Source organism: Pygocentrus nattereri, chromosome 15 (genome assembly GCF_015220715.1).
Source record: "Pygocentrus nattereri isolate fPygNat1 chromosome 15, fPygNat1.pri, whole genome shotgun sequence".
NCBI lineage: Eukaryota > Metazoa > Chordata > Actinopteri > Characiformes > Serrasalmidae > Pygocentrus > Pygocentrus nattereri.
The window spans coordinates 26,669,243-26,691,158 of NC_051225.1; the positions used below are offsets into that span (position 1 = coordinate 26,669,243).

The window sequence follows — 21,916 nt, forward strand, 5'->3', positions numbered from 1 at the left end:
AACTAGAGAAGTAACCTGGATGTGCTTTATTATACTGTAACCCAGAATATGTACAATGATCATAAAGATTAATTTAATTATTTGAAGCACCTTCCTGGTGGCTGTAATATAGCACCATTTTGAAGCACACAACCAACTCATAGTAAGCACTAACCAGGCTAAAGTACAGCGCCCACATGGGTTTGACACAGTAAACAACGTGAAGTCCACATAGACACACATTAATTAATTAAAACAGTCCATTTCTTGGACATTCATATGTACTAATTCATCAGCTACAGATAAAATGCTTTCATTGCTGCAGATAAATTATAAATAATATATTTAAATTTTGTTATGTGGATATGTGGATGGTTATGTTCTGGCCCCTCATTCAGAAGCAAGGCAGTTTATTCTGTTACAAAAAAAACAAGCAGGGATCTTGTAATCTTGTTTTTAAAAGGAAGCTATTAATATGTGTGATTTTGGGCCAAAATGAAATTCTCTGGCCAAATTAACCCCATATAATCAATATGATGCACTGAACTGTTTCCTAACAGTTCAGAAACTGAAACAAATTGAATCGAGCTCAGAGATCCAGCCCCCCCAATGGGCAGTGCAAAAAGAGAGAGGGCGAGGCAGAGTGGAGGAAATGAGGATGATAAGTAAAGGCAGCTCCCCGCCTCTGGGCATTGCTGAAGCAGATGGACCTGCAGTGAGCTTCAATTCCCGCACTGACTGCTGAGATCGCTCCAAACCAAACCATGTTGTCTTCAGCAGGCACTTAACTCCAGGCCAAGGTCTCTCATGTCATCCACACTGCTGTTACATTCCTGTAAAGCATGCTGTCAAACGTTTGACACGAGGATAATGTGTAAATAACTCACAGCCATATCCATAATCTTAGTGCAGAGACAGGATGACAGTTACTCCTGAGAGATGCTGTAGGCTTTAAACACAACACACATTTAAATTCGTATTATAAGTCACAACTAAGGTAAAGTGTTTAATGTAGAGACAGTTTAAGCTGCACTATTTAAAGAATTAGCTAGCCAGAAGAATAAAAAGAGGCTAATATGTGGTGTGTCTGCTGAAGGTCACCCTGCAAAACCTGAACTAGTAATTTATTACTAACTTTATTATTGATTAGAAGTATTAAAATTTTCAGAGGTGTCGGGTCAGACTTCACAGGACTTTCTTGGATCACATCATTTGCCTTTATGTATTAACGTCACATGCAAAAGAAGAAAAAAGGCCTGGCTTGATGTTTAGATCTCAAATGGAAAACCAATATTATACTGTATTATACTTTATACATTAGCACAATACGCTGACAACAGTAGTTAATTCACTCACATCCACGGAAGACACGTCCTTCACCAAGTTCTCTTTGAAAACTCCTTCAATGTACTCACAACCCTCAGATTCATTCACTCAGGGAAGTGGTCCAAAGCTCAACCCATGTTATATGTTCTTTTACTCATTGCTTGCAATTACACATTTCCCCCAGAGAGGTCTCCAAATCCCCCAAATCTTACATTGTGCATGTTTAACATTTCTTGATCATGTTGTTCTAACAAAACCTCCATCCATCCATCCATCATGAAATGTTCACAATGTGACCCTTCAGCTGACATTTTCAAACGGAGTAAAGAAAAGAAAACCCGAAAAGCTACAAAGTGTTGATATGACAATGATGAAATGTTGAACCTACCATCGTTTTAAAGGGTAATAAATGACAGACATGTCAACTGGCAAATGTTTTAATGGCTGGACATGCTCACAGTGAACTGCAGATATGGTGAAGTGCCAATTACACACATGGACAAGTAAACTGAGAATACCGTACACATGACCTATGGATCTGCAAGGCTCCTCCCATAGCTGTTATCACACTGTGCTCCACAGTTTGACTAGCTGGAGTATGGATTTCAAACTTTAAGAACTTTCTTGCCTGTTTTAATTTTTTTAGTTGAGCCAAAAGCCGTTCCTGATCCCTTTCTGCACCCATGCAAAAAGGTGAAGTCTACACAATATATTACTTGTTCAACATTATTGCGATAATGGTCTGCAATATGCAAATAAGCATCTCTAACCATCACAATGGTCCTTTTCTTAAATCTGTTCTTGAGAAAAGTCCTAAAAAAAAATCTACATCAGATTCCTGTCGTGTTCTTAAACCCCAGAACTGTTTGCAACTTTGTGCTCTTGAGTGTGTGTAAATTCTGTTCTTACCTAAGAACAAATCTCAAATAAGAAACCACTGGTGAATATCAGAATCTTCACGAAAACTGTGAGTTTGGGAAAAAGTGAGTTTCAGGAAAAACGGTGAACGAGGCACAATGATTTTTACAGTCATGTGCATTTTGACCAATCAGTTTAAAATGAGTGTTTCTGTGGGTGTTTTGATGATTCAAGTTATTTAACAAGAGCACATTATTTTGGTCAAAATAATGCGCTCTAGTCTTTTTAGTCATGCCACATCATCAACTTAAGGTGTTATTAATATAATGGAAGGTGAATTGCAATCACAATATGCCGCTGTAGTAGTTGGTGTCATGCTCTATTAGAAACTCTGGGTCTAAACTGGTTCTCTCTATGATAAAACTTAATGGCATTTTCAAAATCACTGCTATTGCACCCTGAGGTAAAAATAAAATCCTCTGAATTATGAGGTCGTTAAGGAGCTAAATTTCGAATACTGGTATATACACTGCTGTGCACTGAATTGACATCATATACAAACCCAATTCCCACATCACTGAGACAGTGCTATGCTAATAAAACTGAAACAGCGATTAGAAAACTGTACTTTTTAATTCAAATACAGGTCAAAGTAGATTAATAAATCACTGCTTTCTAATTTTATGTGCCTTAAACTTACTGTCCCAAACTTTTTGGAATTAGGTTTTAATAGTAGACTTCATTTCAGCATGTGGGAGTGTTAGGATGCTTGTAATTCATGTAGCATTATTTGTATTTTTACTTCTAAAATTACCTCATAACTCTGAGGATCCAGTAACAGTCAGGGGAAAATGAACACAAGACAAAATGCATTATTCATACTTCTCATACAGAAAATCTGCTTAGACCTGGATTTCCTCATGCAGGCAAGACGCAGACCACAGAATGCTGCATGACTTCAGCAATATGATACTAGCATTTTGTCCTTATCGTGCAGCGCTACTACGTGACCTGTCACCCATCAAATAAACCGAAGAGATGTGTAAACATCCCAATGACTGGCACAGGCCATTTCAGATACCTTTATAAGTCATCTTGTCTGGCTATGGAGCAACAGTGTCATGTACAGCTAACATCCCATCCCCACTATTGACAATCATTAATAAATGCACTAGGGGCCAACCCTAATGAAGCCTTAAGCACATGATCTTGACTGGTAAAACTAGTAGCTGGTCACCAATAATAGTTTAACCACACATAGAGCATGTTACTGTGTTTGCACTGGCTATACATGGCTTATCAAATCAGGCCCCTTGTGCCCCAGCAAGTCTCACCTCATGACTCACTCGTTATCTATACACATAAATATCACAGAAGAATCTAAATTACAGTCTATTAACAGGTTGCTCATTTCCCAGGCACCTCTATCTTCTCTAGGTCTAAGCATACACCTCTCATTACACCACTTCAGTTAGATTCATTGAGTGGTTCATCCAGCTAATTATCAGGTCAGTAACATTAGAATAACAATAAATCACAGGGTGTTGTATTTTTGGGCTTTGTACATTCGGTAGAGAACAGAAAACAAAACATTAAAAAAGGAATTAACTAAAGACCAAAAACAAACAAAAAAATACATCCCTGTTCATTTTATCTCGCTGCGGTTGCCATGGGAAACATAGCTTCAGTGCCAGTCGCCAATTAGGATTGGCTGGGATGACATCATCATGTCTCATTTATCATGAAGTCAGTCAGTTTCTGGTTACACCAGAGTCTGAGACAGCTGTTGAAAAGGATGGCAAAAAATGTGTAAGAGTCAGAAAAAACGAAGAAAATGGTTCTTGAGTGTTTTGCGCTTGAAGTCCTCGCACTACGGGCCATGACAGTGTGCATCATCCCCTGCTCCCCTCCTCTTGCCTCATGTTCTGTAGCTCTTCCTTTCTCTATCGTCCCATGTAAACAGCGCAGTGGTCTTGAGTGGGTGTCCCCCTGCTCCTTCTCAGAGGTGGGAGGAGGTGGAGAAGCACAGCTTCAGGGTGTAGGGGTTGGAGCCATCTGTGGAGAAACATCTAGTTAAACTCTCATTGCAATGGAAATGTTGGGGACTAAAACACCATTTTCATGTCACTCATGTCATGAAGGGACTAAAACACCATTTTCTGGATGGACAAGTTTACTCAGAACCCTTCTATCTGTCCATCTGTCTATTTCATGTTGGCAATATAAATAAAATATCATGAAAATCTATAATGAAAATCCATAAACCAAGGCTTTAGTAAAATTATTTAACCCTTAAAGTCAGTATTTTGTGGCACATGCTTTACACTTTATAATCTCCAATAAATGCTTCTAATAGGTGCTCACAAGCTCCTGACACATCTCTATTGAAATTTTTGCCCATTCCTCTTGTGCAAAAGCTCCCAGCTCATTAATGTTCTTTCGTTTCTGGGCCACCACAGCTTTCTTCAAATCCCACCAAAGACTTTCAATGTGATTTAAATCCAGTGACTGAAGCAGCCACTCAAGGACATTCCAGGACTGATCTCTGAAACAAGATTTAGTTGACTTGGACGTATGTTTGGGATCACTCTTTGGCTGGAAAGTCCAATGACCACCGAGCTTCATTTAACACTGAAGACAACACATTCTTCTACAAAATAGCCTGGTATTTCAAAGAATCCATGATGCAAGTCAAACAGACAAGATTGCTTTCCTTTTTGTATACCAGACAGTCGCTGATCTATGGGTCCATACAATTCCAATTTACTTTCATCAGTCCATAAAATTGTCTCCCAGAACTCCACAGCCCTGTCCAAATTCCTGTTAGCATATTCAGCTCGACTCTTATGCACTTTTTTGTCAAAAGCGTTGTGCAGCAATGTGTCCAGGTATGAAGTCCTTGCTTGTGTAGTGTTCCTATTGTGTTCACAGATTTTGTTTCTGTCTTCATCAGGTCAAGAGTGCTCAGGTCATCAGTGATGCAAGGGTTATTCTCAGCTTCTCTGTTCATTTGTCTGATTCCTCTTTGTGAAATTTTGCTTTCCTCCACATTCAGCTAGGTTTGCTGCTCTACCATGAGTTGCAAATTTTCACATGATACCTCCAACTGTGTCTCTTTCAACTGTAATTGGGCCATTTTCTTGTAGCCACTAACAAGCACGAGCCTTTTTGGTACAATGAAATAACTCATTCTCTTAGCATTTGTGAGAGCTCCTTTTTCTCTGCCTTGTTTGCTGCTGAGCTTGAACACATGCATGGGAGGGTTTATATATTTATCAAAGATGAAGCAAATGAATTGGCATTATATAGTTCCCAAAGGCTTAAGTGTGTTGTAACACAATTTGGTAACTTTACAGACTACTGACTTAAAAATCTGCAACATTTAGAAATAAATAGAAATCATCCTCTTACTCTGAAATACTACATGACACATTTTTACCATCAATTTGAACAGGTTACGCAATTGGTAGTTTAGAAATGGTTTGGATCTTCATAAAAGCTTGATTTTGTAAATCCCTACAATGTCAGTGAGGGTTGAATAATTCTGAGTGCAACACACACTAATAACTAAACAAAAAAAAAATAATATGAGGTCTGTCCAAAGAGTACTGCACACTTTTTACTTTTAAGATTTTTCCCTGTATAACTCAGGAAAATTATTATATTTCTGTGTGTTTCATACTAAAAAAATGTTCTAATTGTGTTGTTCAATATTCAAAACTCCACAGGACCACCAGTTATTATTTGGGGGGGGGGGGGTCTATCATTCTCAGCACTGAGAATCACCACCTGAAACAACACTGTGGCCTACAAATCTAAACATAACATTCGATACTGTACGATACGATACGATATTGAGGCTATCCACTACTTTGTCAAAGCTTTTGGGCCTGGAGACCTCATTTCACACGAAGATAAAGAAAATTGTCTATAACTAATGTTCAAGGAAAATGGCAATGTAATATCTTAAACTGCAGCATGGAATACTGGTGATGTTCATATTTAATGAACATTTTTCCTATACATTTTACCACCGTCTAGTGTGTTTTTGAATGGTTGCTTAATACCATGATGCTGTCAACCCTTGATATTTTTTGATTAGGTAATCATATTGCCAAAATGCCAAAAAGTAACACCCCAACTACTGGGCTGAGAACAGCCCAACAAACAGCCAACAGCATGCTGTAGCCAGGAACTGACCACTGATGGTGGAGAGGATGACTAACACAAACTCTGCAGCAACTTAAGCTGCCATCTTTGATTTTACATCTACACCAACAAGACAAGTGTGTCTAATAGTTTGTACACTGAGTGTAGACACAAGATAAGTGCACCTAATAGCCTATGTGGTCAGTAAGTGCAATAGATTTTACTTGTTGTACTGGCTTGGCTAGGTAAGAAGCAGATTCAATGCTTTACACAATATAAACAGATTTTAAAGCAGTCATACAATTAAAGAGCTGATTTTGTTTTCCCAGATGTTGTGCCAAGTCTCTTTTTTGATCGAGAGTATGCTAGGAGTTGGGTTAAAAGCACTAAAATAAAAAAGAGACACACAATAGTGTTTCACTTTCAACAATACTGTTCACTGATGACCCTCCATGACCCCTGAACACCCTCAAGTGAAAACATAAGACTTATGACTATATCTGGAGCTGTTTGAACACTAAGCACATGTTATGGCATCAAGACATTTTCCCTTCTTGGTCCCATATCGTGAATTAAACTGAGCAAGCCACTGAGGTTCTATTTAACATGAAAGTGTCTTCAGTTATAATATGATAATAAAACCAAGAACCCACACACACAGTGAATGGTATTTTAGAAGATTAATGCAGTGCCTTCCAGGCAAATGTACAAAAGGCCCGGCAGCAGGCGTCTTTGTTTGCTGTGTCGGTGGCACAGAAAGAAAACACCTGCTGTGACTATGGATTACAAGGAGTCGCATCAGATTTCCTGACACAATATTAGCTGTGCAGGGCAAAATCAAAGGCAATGTGCATCACACAACACCACAGAGGTTAAGAGCGATGTGCCTGCCAGTGAGAGGACAAGTGGAGAGTAGTATTACAGTGAGGCAGCACATATGAAAGCAGTAGGTGAGGCCTAAGCCAATCCACAGTGGCCAGGTGGCTGAAGAGGGGTCTTTTACTCACTGGGTATTCTGATCTGATAATGGTTGAGGACTGTCAGTGCCTCCACTGCGTGGGTCTTGCTGTCGAACTCCAGTAGCCCCGAGATGGTTTTGGAGCTCGCTGTAAGACAGGATTGAGGTCATCAGTCCCAAAGTATGAAAATATACCATTATTCATGGTTTATGTGATACTGAGTTTTCTGTCCACTAAAAATAAAGAAAAGCTTAAAAGGAAAACAAACTATTCAAGTTATCATGTCTAATACTTTAATATTACAGTGTAAACAATGATTCATTATCTGACTTGAATAAATATACAACATACACAACTTCATTTTAGCTAACACATCTTTAGAATATGGTTGATGAAACAACTGCACATTGACTTTTACTGTAAGTGGGCAGTGAGTGCAGTTCTCTGTTCTTTTACAGAATACAGGGAAATGTATTGAAATTACTCACTGTGGCAAATAACTGTACAATACAGATTTTGTTGAAAAACAAAGTGATATTTCTTTAAAGCAATGTTACAGCAAAAAATCTAATTTACACAAATTTCCACTTAACCCCAGATGCAGTCAATCAGTCAAGACACGTTTGGTGTCCAAATTCTGCTTACTTTTATTAGCAAAGGAACGATAAGGCTAACTTTGCTAAGAAACACTAGAAGTCAATAGTCACCGAAATCATTTTGAGTAAACATGTCTTCAAAACTTCTGAAATATGCACAAACTGCATTCAGGTCTTCGATTGTATGCATTTACAAAAAAGATCTGGGTGAGTAATGACTTAAAAGATACGGAAAATATGGACACCCAACACAAACACAAACTGACTCCGCCTGGTTTACTTACAAAGTAACTTACGTTTGGCATCGAACATTTTAAACTTGATGAAGCCTGGCACATCATGCTCCGTGCATAACTGGAAGAGATCAATAAGACAGTGAATGTTTGCCTCTCATGAGGCTGCACTAACAGACAAAGCCCACTAGAGGGATGTTCTGATAAACTAAAACAACAGCCTTGCTCACTTTCTGCTGTATCTTTTGGGCAACACAATACAAATCACATATTTCTGAAACTTAGACCATTTGTATTTTCTATTTAATACAACTATGACACCAAAGCCCTTGCACAAAATATAGGGTACAAGCAATGTTTCCATTCATTTATCATGGCGAGTAGGCACATTAGGTCTGCTAGTTTGCAGCAGCCATTTGTAACACCCTTAAATGTTATCAGACCTCAACAGATGCTGCGTAATGACCACAGTGGGTGACAAGGACTAAGTGTGTGTGGATCAGAAGGCTAACAGCTGCAGCAAGGATTGTGCTCTTTCTCCACATTGTATCTTCCTCCAGTTAGGCTTTTATGGCAACAGAGCTTTTCTCCTGTGCTTCATTCTGCTGTCTGAAGAGGCACTGACCCTCAGCAGGTCGTCCTCGGTGATGCAGGGAGGGACGTTGTAGAAGTGCAGTACACAGGAGGGTGGCTGGATGATGTTTTTGGAGGCCTGCCCGGCGCTGGTAAAGCGGTTGTTGCGGGTCATGGCGAAGTCTTTGTAGCTGCTGGAGCCATCCTCCAGCTCAAAGACCTGGCTGGGGATGACTGCATGCTGCTTGGACACACTAGAGAGAGAGAGAGAGAGAGAGAGAGAGAGAGAGAGAGCGAGAGAGCGAGCGAGGGAGAGGAGAATTAACCCAGTCTTACCAAACATATTGTCTGCAATATGTTTAGAAGCCTTTTCTCTGTCTACTGTAACTCATTAAAATCTGCCCCCAGAGTAGCTGGACCGCATTCATATCTGCACTGGCACAGTAAAATGCATCAGCATGTGAATTAGAGCGTTCTGTGTGCTATAGGTTGCGCCGAATGACAATAGTATTGTAAATCACCTATACGTTTCCATCTGTCCCGATTATCAACCAAATTATACAACATGTTATTAAACATGCCTTATGTAGCTTTAAGATGGACAAAAGTAATTAAATTTGTCTCACAATCTGTTTTAAAATATTCTGTGGCAGTACGGTAGATCTTTTTTTCTCCCACCATTGTCGTGCTTGTTAACCTGATAAAGCCATGCTGCAGCCATCCCCACATCAAACAGCTTCCCTCACAAAACATGAACAGGGGCTTAAACATTTTTTATGTTGTGATTACATCGGTTAACAAAAACAAAAAAGACAATGTATAGCTATAAAGTAACAGTAGCCTTTAGGCTACTTCACATGTGTTAAGCTTTAGCCATTTTATTATTTTAACCAGAAGCAATTTATAGGCAGTAAAAAGTAATTTATTTGACTTATACAGCATGCATACTTCATTTAGTTTAAGCAGGCATGGCAGGTAATGTGGTTTTATCACAGACTACAGTGTTGAAAATCTGTGGATTAAGGGGATCCTCAGTCTGTCACTAAAAGAAGCCTGAAGTCCATATTTATGGCTCCTCTTTCTGTGTGCACTCCAAAGACAGGAAAGTCTAGCGTATCATAAGTCTAGCGTGCTACAATTCCACTCTATTAGACATTCAAAACAGCCTGAATAAGTAGGGGGTTGTTATTATTATAATATCATAATCAATAAAAGATGAAGTGTGAAGTACACTTCCACACTGTATCTACAGTACTGTGCAAACCCTTCGTTTATTCAAAAGAACCATTAGCTATAATATAGTGTCTGAAAAAAAAAAAAAAAAAAAAATATATATATATATATATATATATATATATATATATATATATATATATATATATATACATATATGTTAATCTTTGACAGAAAATTACACAAAAGTTTCCAACACTAAGTATAAAATCAAATCTATCAGTATTTAACTTGGGCATGCTTTGCTTTTGTACACATACTGCCACTTTCACACCTCTATCCTTCCAACCTTAAAACCAGTGAGTAACTGCTATGTTCTCCCAACAAAAGCTGGCCACAAACACTGACATTCCCCTTCAAAAAGACACCATCACACACTCATGCAACCACCCAAAAAACCTTAGCTGCCTTCAAACTTCTTTCTCATTTTTGTAAAATGGCAAGGAAAGAAGGAAAAAAAAATCAAAAGATACAGAGAGAACAGGATTTCTAACAACCATGCAAAGCCTGGAGATTACCAAGACCGTCCTCATCAGATAAACACCACTTAAAGCTTTCATCTTTGAGAGAGAGGAGAAAATCAAGCTCTACTCTTACTTTAGATCAGAAAAAGTTCACACGTGTTTCTGTCCATCCTTCACTGTAAGAAGACCACTCAATGCTAAGAGCTGAAGGGATGTGTAGCTGTCAAGAAGCCCTTACTGAGAAAAGGAAATAAGACTTCAAAGGTGTGGAAAACTATCCCTGTGGAGTGTCCACACAGTTAATACTAAAAAATATTGTAAATAGTTGCTGATGATTCCGTCTAATTTTCTTTGAAATTTATGTTTCCAGCTTTTTTACATATGAAAAATGAATAACTTGTACTCAATGGCCGTTTTGGCAGAGGGTGATCTCTGACTACTGTAGCAGACTATATATTTCCTGGCAGTCTGTGACATAAACAAAATAAACATCTAGTTTTGTTTTCCCGTAAGTTTTTGTTACATGATTCTTAACATACCAAAATAAACACAATTCTCATTTTACTAAAAGAGAAGAGTTGATCTAAAGGCAAAATAACCTCTTTTCTTTACCTTAGCATTAAAGGGTTACGTATGCGAGGGGAGAGGACTGAGTGCACAGAGGAAGAAGGAGGACAGCAAATGACACAGTTTGATTAGAGAAAGGAGAAAAACACAGACATGTGAATGATGGCAGAGAGGAGTAACACAAAAGAGAAAAAGGTTATCCTTCAGAAATGACTGGACCAGAGAAATTCAGAGCATTTCACTACTACATTTTCAATGACAACAACCAGAGGTAAAAGGGCAAAGAAAGGAGACAAGGCTCCCAGCCCTTGGACTTGGAATGCACTTTACTTACTTTAAAATCCACACCCTGCTTACGGTCAGCACATATTCTCCTAGTGTGGCAGCACAGCATAGCTTAAGTTGCAGAAGCATAGCTTAAGTCAATACATGTAAGAGCTTAAAGTCCTACGGGCTGAAGTATCCTTGCTGCTTTATCTGATATTGAAGTCCTGAGGATGAAAAGTGCAGCAGCTTTGCAGAATCGAGTTGGTTAATGACATGCTTTCAAGGCTCGTGGTAGCTGTTGCACGCAACACCCACTTCTAACTGAATCTGGTGCTACACCAGTGAATTATTCTGATGGATGATGTGAGGCAACTTAATGAGACATCCTCTCATCCCCGAAGGGCTCTCGAGGAAAACTCAAAAAAGAAACTTAGAGCTGAAGCTCCAAGGCAACCTAGTAATAAGTAGAAGAACAGTTCAACACTGTACGTCTTCATTTCACTAATTTAGTCATTTCATTAGTGACACATAACGAAGCTATTGCATATATATACACTCACTGAGCACTTTACTAGGAACACCTCCTTGTATCTACGTTCATTGTATCGGCTCCTCTTACCTTATAGGTGCACTTTGTAGTTCTACAATTACAGACTGTAGTCCATCTGTTTCTCTGCGTGCTTCATTAGACCCCTTTCTCCCTGTTCTTCAATGGTCAGGACCCCCACAGAGCAGGTACTATTTGGGTGGTCGATCATTCTCAGCACTGCAGTAACACTGTCATTAGTGTGTTGCGCTGGTCTGAGTGGATCAGACACAGCAGTGCTGCTGAAGATTCTAAACACCTCAGTGTCACTGCTGGACTGAGAATAGTTCACCAACCAAAAATGTCCAGCCAACAGAATCCTCTGGGCAGCATCCTGTGACCACTGATGAAGGACTAGAGGATGACCAACACAAAGTGTGCAGCAACAGATGAGTTATCATTTCTGACTTTACATATACAATAATCTAATAGAGTGGATAGTGAAAGGACACAGTGTTTAAAAACTCCAGCAGCACCGAAGTGTCTGATCCATTCGCACTGGTGCAACACACATTACACGCCACCACCACATCAGTGTCACTGCAGTGCTGAGAATGATCCACCGCCCAAATAATACCTGCTCTGTGGTGGTATTGTGGTGGTCCTGATCATTGAAGAACAGGGTGAAAGGGGTCTAATAAAGTATGCAGAGAAACAGATGGACAGTCCATAACTGAAGAACTACAAAGTGCTGCTCTATGGTCAGTAGAGCTGATACAACAGACAAGTGGAGTGGAGGCGTACCTAATAAAATGCTCACTGAGTATGCTACTGGTCAAAAGTTTGGAATCACCTGTCATAATAATTGCTGTTATATGTGTGGATTGAAATGTTACAAATCAGGCACCAGAACATGTCTTAAGCAATAATAAACAATACACCTTTATTATCTATTTTATTTTAGACTGTCATTTCTTCAGATTTGATCAACAGGTTTCAAATGTAAGGCATTCTGGATGTTAATCTTTGGTAACCTCACTTTCAGTGTTGTACAGCTTTCTCACTAAAACCATTAGCATCTCTGTTCATCATTCTAAACTACCCCTACAAAATTATCTGAAACCTATGAAGTTGTATAGTAGTACTATCATATTAGAACCATTTTATTAGTGATGTCATGCATTAATTAATGACATAAATCAAATTTTTGTAGTCTGACCCTTTGAACAATCTGTACTTTCAGCCTGAACCCTAGCTGCCCATGTTCTTTTGCTGTGACTCCAATACTGTAGTTCTCTCCTGCAGCTTTTAAATGACAAGTTCCACTGATGGCTCTCTTGATAAACAAAGCTAATTCCAGCTACTACCATGGTCAGTTTGTTGTCTGTCGGTCTGTCTGTCTGTCTATCTATCTATCTATAATAAATACGGTGTAGCTCAAACATTGTGCATTAAGATAGGATAAAATAGACTTTGCTAGGTAAATGTATCTTGCATCACAAGCTTAATCACTGGACAAAAAGTGATATAAAAATAAGTAAATAAATGCCAATGGCATTTGACAAGTGAGTCCTTGCCTGTTCATTTATCTCTAGTTGCTGTGTCTTTTGATAGTAAATGAAAAGAAGGAGCGCGTCACTGCAAGCGACTGAGAGTGCATCACTGTGGCAACGTTTTTTGCTACAAGCTCCGAAATCAACCAAAAGCGGTAAGTACCTGAAATATCATGGCTTCTGCTGGTTGTTTTGTTTGCTCAGAGTGTGGCATGTTTAGTTTAACCCCCTTTTCCACCTCTAGTGATAATAATAGTGGCTGTGTTTGTGGTAAGTGCCAGCTAGTTAGGTCTCTGGTGGAGAAGGTGGACCAGCTAGAGGTGCGCACCCGGGGGTTATTAAAGGACAGACAGCAAGATTCAGTGTTAGCAGCTACGGGTGCCCTAGGGAGAGTTAGCACCCCCTCTACTCCAGCACTAGAGCCTCACAGCGGGGTGAATGGGTGATGACTCGGCGGTCTAGACGGAAAGCTAAGACTAATGCTGAGGCCAAAGCTAGCTCACTGGAACACCACGCTCCTCCGATTCGCGTGTCAAACAGGTTTGCCCTGCTCAGTGAAGCACCCGCTGTGGAGCCTGTTAAAAGTGCCCAAGTGGTGTTCCGAAAATCAGTGGGCTTTATAGACAACTGGTTGCGTTTTGAGGGCAAGCCTGGTCTTACAGGTAGGGATGGTGTCCACTCCATGCGGGAGGGTGCTGACTTACTTTCTTGCGGCATAGCTCATAGTCTTTTAGTTAGTCGGCAGAGTAGTGCAAATAGCTGTTGACAGTCCAGAGCCGGGACCAGGCCGCAGACAGATAGGCAAAACTGACCATCTGCGAACCGCCTTGAGACATCACCCAGGTTCAACTTTATTGAGACTGTGTATTTGCCCCGAATTAAAACTAAATTTAATTGTAGAAAAACTCAATCAGCCCGTTTAAACAACCTAATCAACATATATCTGTATTCAGATGATAGCACTAACACCTTAGATCTAAAATTTGGACTACTCAATATAAGATCACTAAACTCAAAAGCAGTTGTCGTAAATGAAATTAAAAGTGATCATAAATTTTACATTTTCTGTATCACTGAAACATGGATTAGACCAGATGAATATTCAGCTTTAAATGATGCCACCCCTGTAGGCTATAATTATGCACATAGGCCAAGATTATCAGGCAAGGGAGGTGGAGTCTGTATAATCTACCAAAATACTCTAGATATTAGTCAGAAACAATGTGACACTTTCACTTCCTTTGAGGTCCTTTCCTTTCACGTTACAAATCCGGTCACAAAAAAGAACGCATTTTCATTATTTAACATTAACAGACCACCAGGGCCATCAGCAATCTCCAACCATTACCTAATTTCATATGAGCTACGACTTAGCCATAATATATCTATGTCCCCTCGCTATTCTACACAGCGCTCAAAAAACCTTTTACCGCCCTACAATTTATAGAAAATCTCCCAGAACTATCAACCCCAGTTTTCACTCCATCAGACCCAATGGAGCTAGATTTACTAACCGATTATTTAAAAAATACCTTCTACTTTAGAAAATGTGGCGCCACTTAAAATAAAAAGAATAAGGCAGAAAAAGCTCGCCCCATGGTACAATGATAAAACCTGTACCTTAAAACAAACAGTTCAGAAACTAGAGCGGAAATGGCGACAAACCAAGCTGGAAGTGTTCCATTCTGCCTGGAAGGACAGCCTTGTAGAGTATAGAAATGCTCTCACTAAAGCTAAATTCTGTATTGATTATAAAATTCTTTTATTGACGTATAAATCCCTACACGGGCTCGCTCCTGAGTACCTGCAAGACCTTATTTCCTATTACGAGCCATCACAACTACTCAGATTATTAATAGTTCCTAGAATTCATAAGGCTGCAGCTGAGGGAAGAGCTTTTTCTTATAAAGCCCCCAAACTCTGGAATGATGTTTTGGGTCGGGACTCAGACACAGTCTCAATCTTTAAAACTAGGCTGAAAACTCACTTGTTCAGTTTAGCTTTTGGTAGGTAATGTTCGCCTTTAGATAAAGGCAGCAGATCCTAAGTTCCATGGACACAGGGAATTATAGTAAACTGAGACGCTGGTGCTGTCGTCCCGCTGCTCGCACACGGTCACTCAGGTTTGTGGACGGTGGAATGGAGGGATGCCAAACTGTTCCAGAGTGATCTCGTGTCTGTGTCTCCTGTTTCTCTCTTTTTAGTTAAGCTGCCATAGTCGAATCTGCTGGAGTCATTAGCCACACTCTGGAAATGTGCACATTTTACGTACAAACAGAATAAAACTAATTCCCTCTCCCTGCCTTTTCTCCGAGTATATGACCGCCCACATGTCCAGCCGGACACTGAAGGACGACTGACTGTCGAGTCCTCCTGCTACCCACTTCATACCAGCTGCCCATGCCCCAGCTTCCGCCACCTACCTTGGAGTAGCTGCCCATCCTACACTGATGTTTTCATAGACTCCTAGCTATTACTACTGCTAATACTACTGCTATTATTAGTAGTAGTATAATCACTTGTAGGTAGTTTCTCTCCTCAGGTTTCTTCCTCAGTTCTGAGGGAGTTTTTCCTTACCACTGTCACCCCTGGCTTACTCACCTGGGGGTTTTTACATTCTTGTTAAAAATGTCTTTTCTGGAATTCTGTGAAGCTGCTTTGTGACAACATCCGTTGTAAAAAACACTATACAAATAAATTAGATTTGATTTGTTCATACCACACGTTGAGCCTCTTGCTGAAGACCTTGATGCTGTTGAGGTGTGTGATGGCACGGTCAACAGCATACTCATCCCCCATTTCCACCAGGGCTGTGCCTGGCACGCTCTTCATAAATTTCACCTAAAAACATGCATGAATCATGTCACCCGCAGACTTTCTCACCAAAAAACTGAATTTCTACTCTCAGAACTATTGCATGGTTACATTGTATGTCCAAAAGTACCCAACACTCCATCTAGTTCATGAATTCCTCTCGTTTAAGATGCACCCACTCCTGACATAGGACAAAAAAATCACTGTCAATAGGATGGGACGCTTTGGAGCAGCACATGGTCACCATGTTCAATGCCAACTATCAACTAGAGGGCTAAGCCCCCTGCACTGGGCTGCAGAGCAGTGGAACTGCATTATCTGGAATGATGGACCTCCATCCAATAACTCTGGAATGAGATGAGGAGGCATTTGTGATCCATAGCTAATCATATAACATCAGTACCTGACCTCACTAATGCTCTTGTGGCTGAATGCAATCAAATCCTCACAGCAATGTTCAACAACTAGTGTATAGCCTTCCCATAAGAGCAGATTACTGCTCTCTACAGTTACTGCTGCAAAAAAGAGGAAACGTCCTATTAATACTCTTAATTTTAGAGGAAATGTGTCTATAAACTTTTGAACTTCAACAGGCCATTTAATGGGAATAGATAAAGCCTAGTCTTGGGCTAAACTGCAATGTCACTGATTTTTCACAATAATAAATCAAGTTTGATCTGCATTTGAGAAACTGCTCCAAAGTGTATTCTGCTTAGTTTATGTCTACTTGTGACCAATTCTTGACACTAGAAAACCTTTTTTGCTCCTCTATGTCCATGTGAATGAAATACTATCTGTTAAGTAAATGACAAAATATAGCAGCATCATTCTTCTCAAGTCTCACTTACCTTCTCGATGTTACCATAGAGACAGAAGAGGTTGAAGATGCGGGTGCAGTTCATCTTGGTGGGATGCAGGCCACTCACCATGGCAACAGAGCTAGAGGAGTGGCCAATGTAGGAGGAGGTTTGGGGCAGAGGGTACGCCACCACATCGGGCACCTCATGGGAACTCCTCTTGAACCGGTTGTTACTGGGCAATGGCAGCAGGGGGCAGTGTGACCCTAGACAGCCATGGATACAGGATGAGAGAGAAAGAGAGTGAGAGAGAGAAAAAGAGAGAGAGAGAGAGAGAGAGAGAGAGAGAGAGAGAGAGAGAGGGGAAAGGAAGACCTGTCAGTTGCAGAAAGCAGCTAGATTGTGGTGCAATGTCTCAGAAACAAAAAAGACGAAAATGAGAAAGAGAGAGGCAGAGAGAGAGGGAGAGAGAGAGAGAGTGAGAGAGAGGAAGAGGGGAGGGAGAGAAATTACACATTATTTTCTAGTTTGATGCACTCTGTTTCCCATGCTAATTACACCATGCTTTGCAGACCAGCATCTCATCCCCGCTACCTCCCGTCCTCCCTACTTCATTTCTCTCCTCTGTCTCTCCTTCACATCCATCCCTACATCACCCTCTCCCACCTCCTTATCTGTGTGGTAAAAGGTGATTGAGTCTAATCACCCAAACTGAGAAACAGCTGCAGACTAACACAGGAAGAGAGGAAGGGGAAAAACATGACAAAGATGAGTGGTGTTTGTGTATGTGATTTTCAGGACAGAATTGCAGGACTAACCTACAAGATAAAAAATGTTGCTCTAACATTGTACATTTTTATACCTGAAAAGGCAAAACATTTCTAACAAGGACAGTTACATTAACACATACATAGGGTTAATATGATTATTAGACCTAGAAAAACTAGACCACAGCTTGTCAGACATGCCATTCCAAAACCATGGGCATTAATATGGACTTGGCCTCCCTTTGCAGATATAACAGCCTCCGTTCTTCTAGGAAAGCTTTCTACAATAATTTGGAGTGTGTCTGTGAGGGATTTGTGCCTATTCAGTCAAAAGAACATTTGTCAGGCACTGATGTTGGATGAAAAGGCCTGGCTCACAACAGTTGTACCAATTCATCCCAAAGGTGCTCAGTGGGGTTGAGGTCAGGGCTCTGTGTGGGTTACTAGAGTTCCTCTACACCAAATTTGTCAAACCAAGTCATTATGGAGCTCGCTTTGTGCACAGGGGTGCAGTCATGCTGGAAAAGAAAAGGGACTTCCCCAAACTGTTGTCACAAAGTTGAAGAATTGAACTGACTAAACTGTCTCTGTGTGCTGTAACATTGACATTATCCTTCACTGGTACTACAGGGCCAGGCACAAACCCTGCAAAACAGCCTTATCTTATCTTATCACTTAGCATTTTCCTACATCTGCCAAGCGTAGATTCGACCATCAGACTGCCACATAGTGACGTGTGATTCAGCACTTCAGAGAACACATTTCCACTGCTCCAGAGTCCAGTGGCAGCATGCTTTACAACACTCTAGTCGATGCTTGGCATTGCACATTGTGATCTTAGGCTTGGTGGCAATTGCCTGGCCATGGAAACCTATTTCATGAAACTCTCAACACAAAATTCTTTTGTTGATACTTCTTCCACAGGCTCTACAGAACACTGTAGTGAGCGAGACTACGTGGTTCAGGACTCAGCCACTCCAATTCATGAATTTCACTCTGAAATTTCACTGCAATGTCACTTTGTGGCTGAACTGTTGTTGCTCATAGACACTTCCATTTCTCAACAACAGCACTAACAGCTGACCAGAGCAGATCTAGTAGGGCAGAAATTTTGCAAACTGACATGTGGCAAAAGATGAAAAAACTGTGGTTTTTAACACCTTCTACATGTTAAAAAAATAACTGCTGAAAACATGTGAAAAGACTGAACTATGTCATCCTGAATTGTGGAGTTAAACCATAAAACCATTAAGACCATTTGTTTTTTGGCCAGGCCTGAAATGATGGCTCGATGACACACTGAAACCATACTCTTCCCCCTGACACTATAACATTAAAACAACTAGGGTGCATTATTATCAGTGGTTTTCCCAGCCAAATTTTACTTGGTTAGGTTATGCAAGTCAGTAATAAACTAGAGTGCAAAAGCTTTAGCAGTTCTCCCAGCCTAACATTATTTGGTTATGCTAGCCAGTAACACCTGTCGCTAACTTGCATAAACAGAATAAAGACCAGGAGAGGAACGAGGTTGATTTTCGGGTAGGTCAGTGTCCTCTGGCTCCAAATTGGATTCTGGCTCTGGTGGCTCAAAAGTGTATGTCATTTCAATCCAGGAAAAGGTTTACTGCCCAACTCAGTGAGCTAATGCATATGCTAACGTTAGTATAAAGCTGAAGTCAGTTTCCTATTCGCCAGCTTCTTGTTCAGATTCTTCTGCTCCACCTAAAATGGTGCAGTAGTTACACTCTAGCAAATATGAATCAGAAGTCAGGTTCCTACTCAAAATTTTCCATTCCACCTTAAGTGATGCAGCAACTACATTCTGGCACACAGGAAAACAAGCTAAAGAGATGGTGCACCTTTCCTGTGACTGGGTGTGGTTTCAGCGCCTTCAGAGAACACTCCCCCAGAATATCAGAGCAGAGAATATTGCTTATTTTACCATAATTTTCAAACCTAATTTTACATACTTCACAATGTTTTTCCACAGATGTGGAAAATTCAGGTCCAGAAAGTAAAAAAATCTTCCCAGGATTTTGTTCCAACTGCTTGGACAGCTCTGCTGGTGGTTTGATCTAACTAGAGAAGCCAGGCCATTGGAACAAAATCCTGAGAAGGATTTTTACTTTTTAGATCTGAATTTTCGACCTCTGGTTTTTCATTACTGAAATTTGGCTGGTTGGTTAACACATTATGGTGTGGAGTGACAAACTCAGAACATGTATTATTTTTACTTTACAAATGTTTTGGCCTTAGTTTTTTTTTAAGAGCAACAAGATATATAATACATATGGAACTTATTAGTATTCCATATATGAATTACATATATACAATACAAAGAGAACATACTACTATTACATACAGTAATTTAGATTTAATACTTATGAGGCATTTTATTATTACAAACTGGTACAGGTAGGTACTTAGTACATAGTACATATTACACATATATTACACATTATTAAATATAGGTGCTGATATATATGTAATACATACAGAACATACAAATATTACATATAGGTATTTACATATAAAACATAAATGGCATGTTATTATTGCACACAGATATGCACATACTGCTTTTACACAAAAACCTTTTTCCCTTAAACTTTCTTTCAGACAGCAAGTTTATATAAAACTATTTTTACAAATAGCTACTTCTGAATGCAGTATATGACCCCACATCCCAGCAGTGTATAAAAACAAACATTTATCTATGTATGCATATGTGTGTGAGAGATGAAGACTGACCGTAACCATTGTTGCTGTAGGAGGACGGATGCTCCCCTAGTATGGCCTGCCTCTGTCTGCCTTTACCACGTTCTGTAATCAAAGCACATATTCACAGTTGTGAGGGAGATGTGAAACTGCCATAGGTTTACAGACAAACATACACACAATCACAGATGAAACATGCAATATATATGCACATAATCTTAGGCAGAGAGACAGAAAGCAAAAACATAACAGGGGGAAGATCAAGTGTAATAGGAAATGAGATGGAATCTGCATACAACAGAATTTTATTTTCACTTTCACAGAGCAAAAACTACAGCAAACCTAAACTTCATACATGACCAGAAAAAGAAAGAGAGATACAATCAGACTGAGTTTGTTTGTGTGTGTGTGTGTGTCTGAGAGAGAGAGAGAGAGAGAGAGAGAGAAAGAGAGGGCTGTCTAAAGCCCTTTAAATGTCACAGGCACAGAAAGGCTACAACTCAGATGGGGGAGGGAGTGTCAAAAGTGAAAGAGGTGCAGCACAAGACTGATACAGGACTCTTCTATAGTAGAAGACAGCCTACAGTCCTGTCACCCAAACCCTTTATGTTCAAAATGTCAGATCAGAAACTAGAAAAACAATAAACCAAAAAAAAAAAAACTGTGAAGGTGTATTTCCCTTTAAAGATACTCTGGAGTTCAGAATCATTTTATTTTGCCAAGCACGTTGTACATACAAGGTATTTGTCTTGATGAGTCACACATGTATGACATGTAGCATACTAAACAGACCAGACAAGCAAACAATCTGTTAACGACTACTCAGCTAAGGGAAAATAAAAAATACAATAAATAGAATAAAAAATACAAAAGCATGAATAATGAAGAGCTTTGGAGAGATCCTAAAGAGATGTGTGAATATCTGAACATGCAGATAAGAATATCTATACATGCGAAGGTCTGATGACATATACTACAAAAACTTTTAGATACAGAGTATTACAGAATGTTATGAATATTTGCAGAAATGTAACATCTGTGGTGAGGTGTCCACTGTGATTAATGAGTACTATAGCTCTGGGGGAAAAGCTGTTAACATGTCTGGCTTTGCTTGTTTTGATGGTCCTGAATTTTCTACCAATTCCACCAGATACATGCGCTTTTTGGCTTTAAAGTATACTTCTTTTGATGAATAGTGGGTAGTATTTGTATTATGCATGTCTTTTTGCTTGTTCTGACAAAAGCATCTGACAAAAGCCCTGCTGGCTGAAATGTCACGCTGAGTTTTTATGATGAGTGCTTTTTTTTCTCTGCTTTATGACTCATGTATTTGGGTGAACGGCAAATAAGGCCTTTAAAATTTTCAATTTTCAATGTGTTGACATTGGTTTTGTGGCTTTTAAATGGTATAAATTAATTTTGAAATAAAATTGGCGATTTTACTACCCCGAAAATGTCAGGTGGTGCTGATATAAACAACACATTTTTAAAGCTATTGATCACTACTGCAAACATCTATAAACAATTCTTTGCACTC

At 39.7% G+C, this 21,916-nt stretch overlaps 1 protein-coding gene across 1 annotated transcript in view; it reads right to left on the reverse strand.

Moving 5' to 3' along the window:
* Positions 1–1,726: 1,726 nt before the first annotated feature.
* The window catches only part of LOC108435905 (heterogeneous nuclear ribonucleoprotein L-like), an 84,286-nt gene continuing 64,096 nt past the window's right edge, over positions 1,727–21,916 (reverse strand). The window contains exons 7-13 of the mRNA XM_017712039.2: positions 20,413–20,484; positions 16,946–17,160; positions 16,003–16,124; positions 8,726–8,927; positions 8,164–8,221; positions 7,320–7,418; positions 1,727–4,218 (exon numbers count right to left, since the gene is read on the reverse strand). Of these exons, the coding sequence (XP_017567528.1) occupies positions 4,163–4,218; positions 7,320–7,418; positions 8,164–8,221; positions 8,726–8,927; positions 16,003–16,124; positions 16,946–17,160; positions 20,413–20,484 (824 nt within the window). The 3' untranslated portion in view covers positions 1,727–4,162. The remainder of the gene's footprint in view (positions 4,219–7,319; positions 7,419–8,163; positions 8,222–8,725; positions 8,928–16,002; positions 16,125–16,945; positions 17,161–20,412; positions 20,485–21,916) is intronic.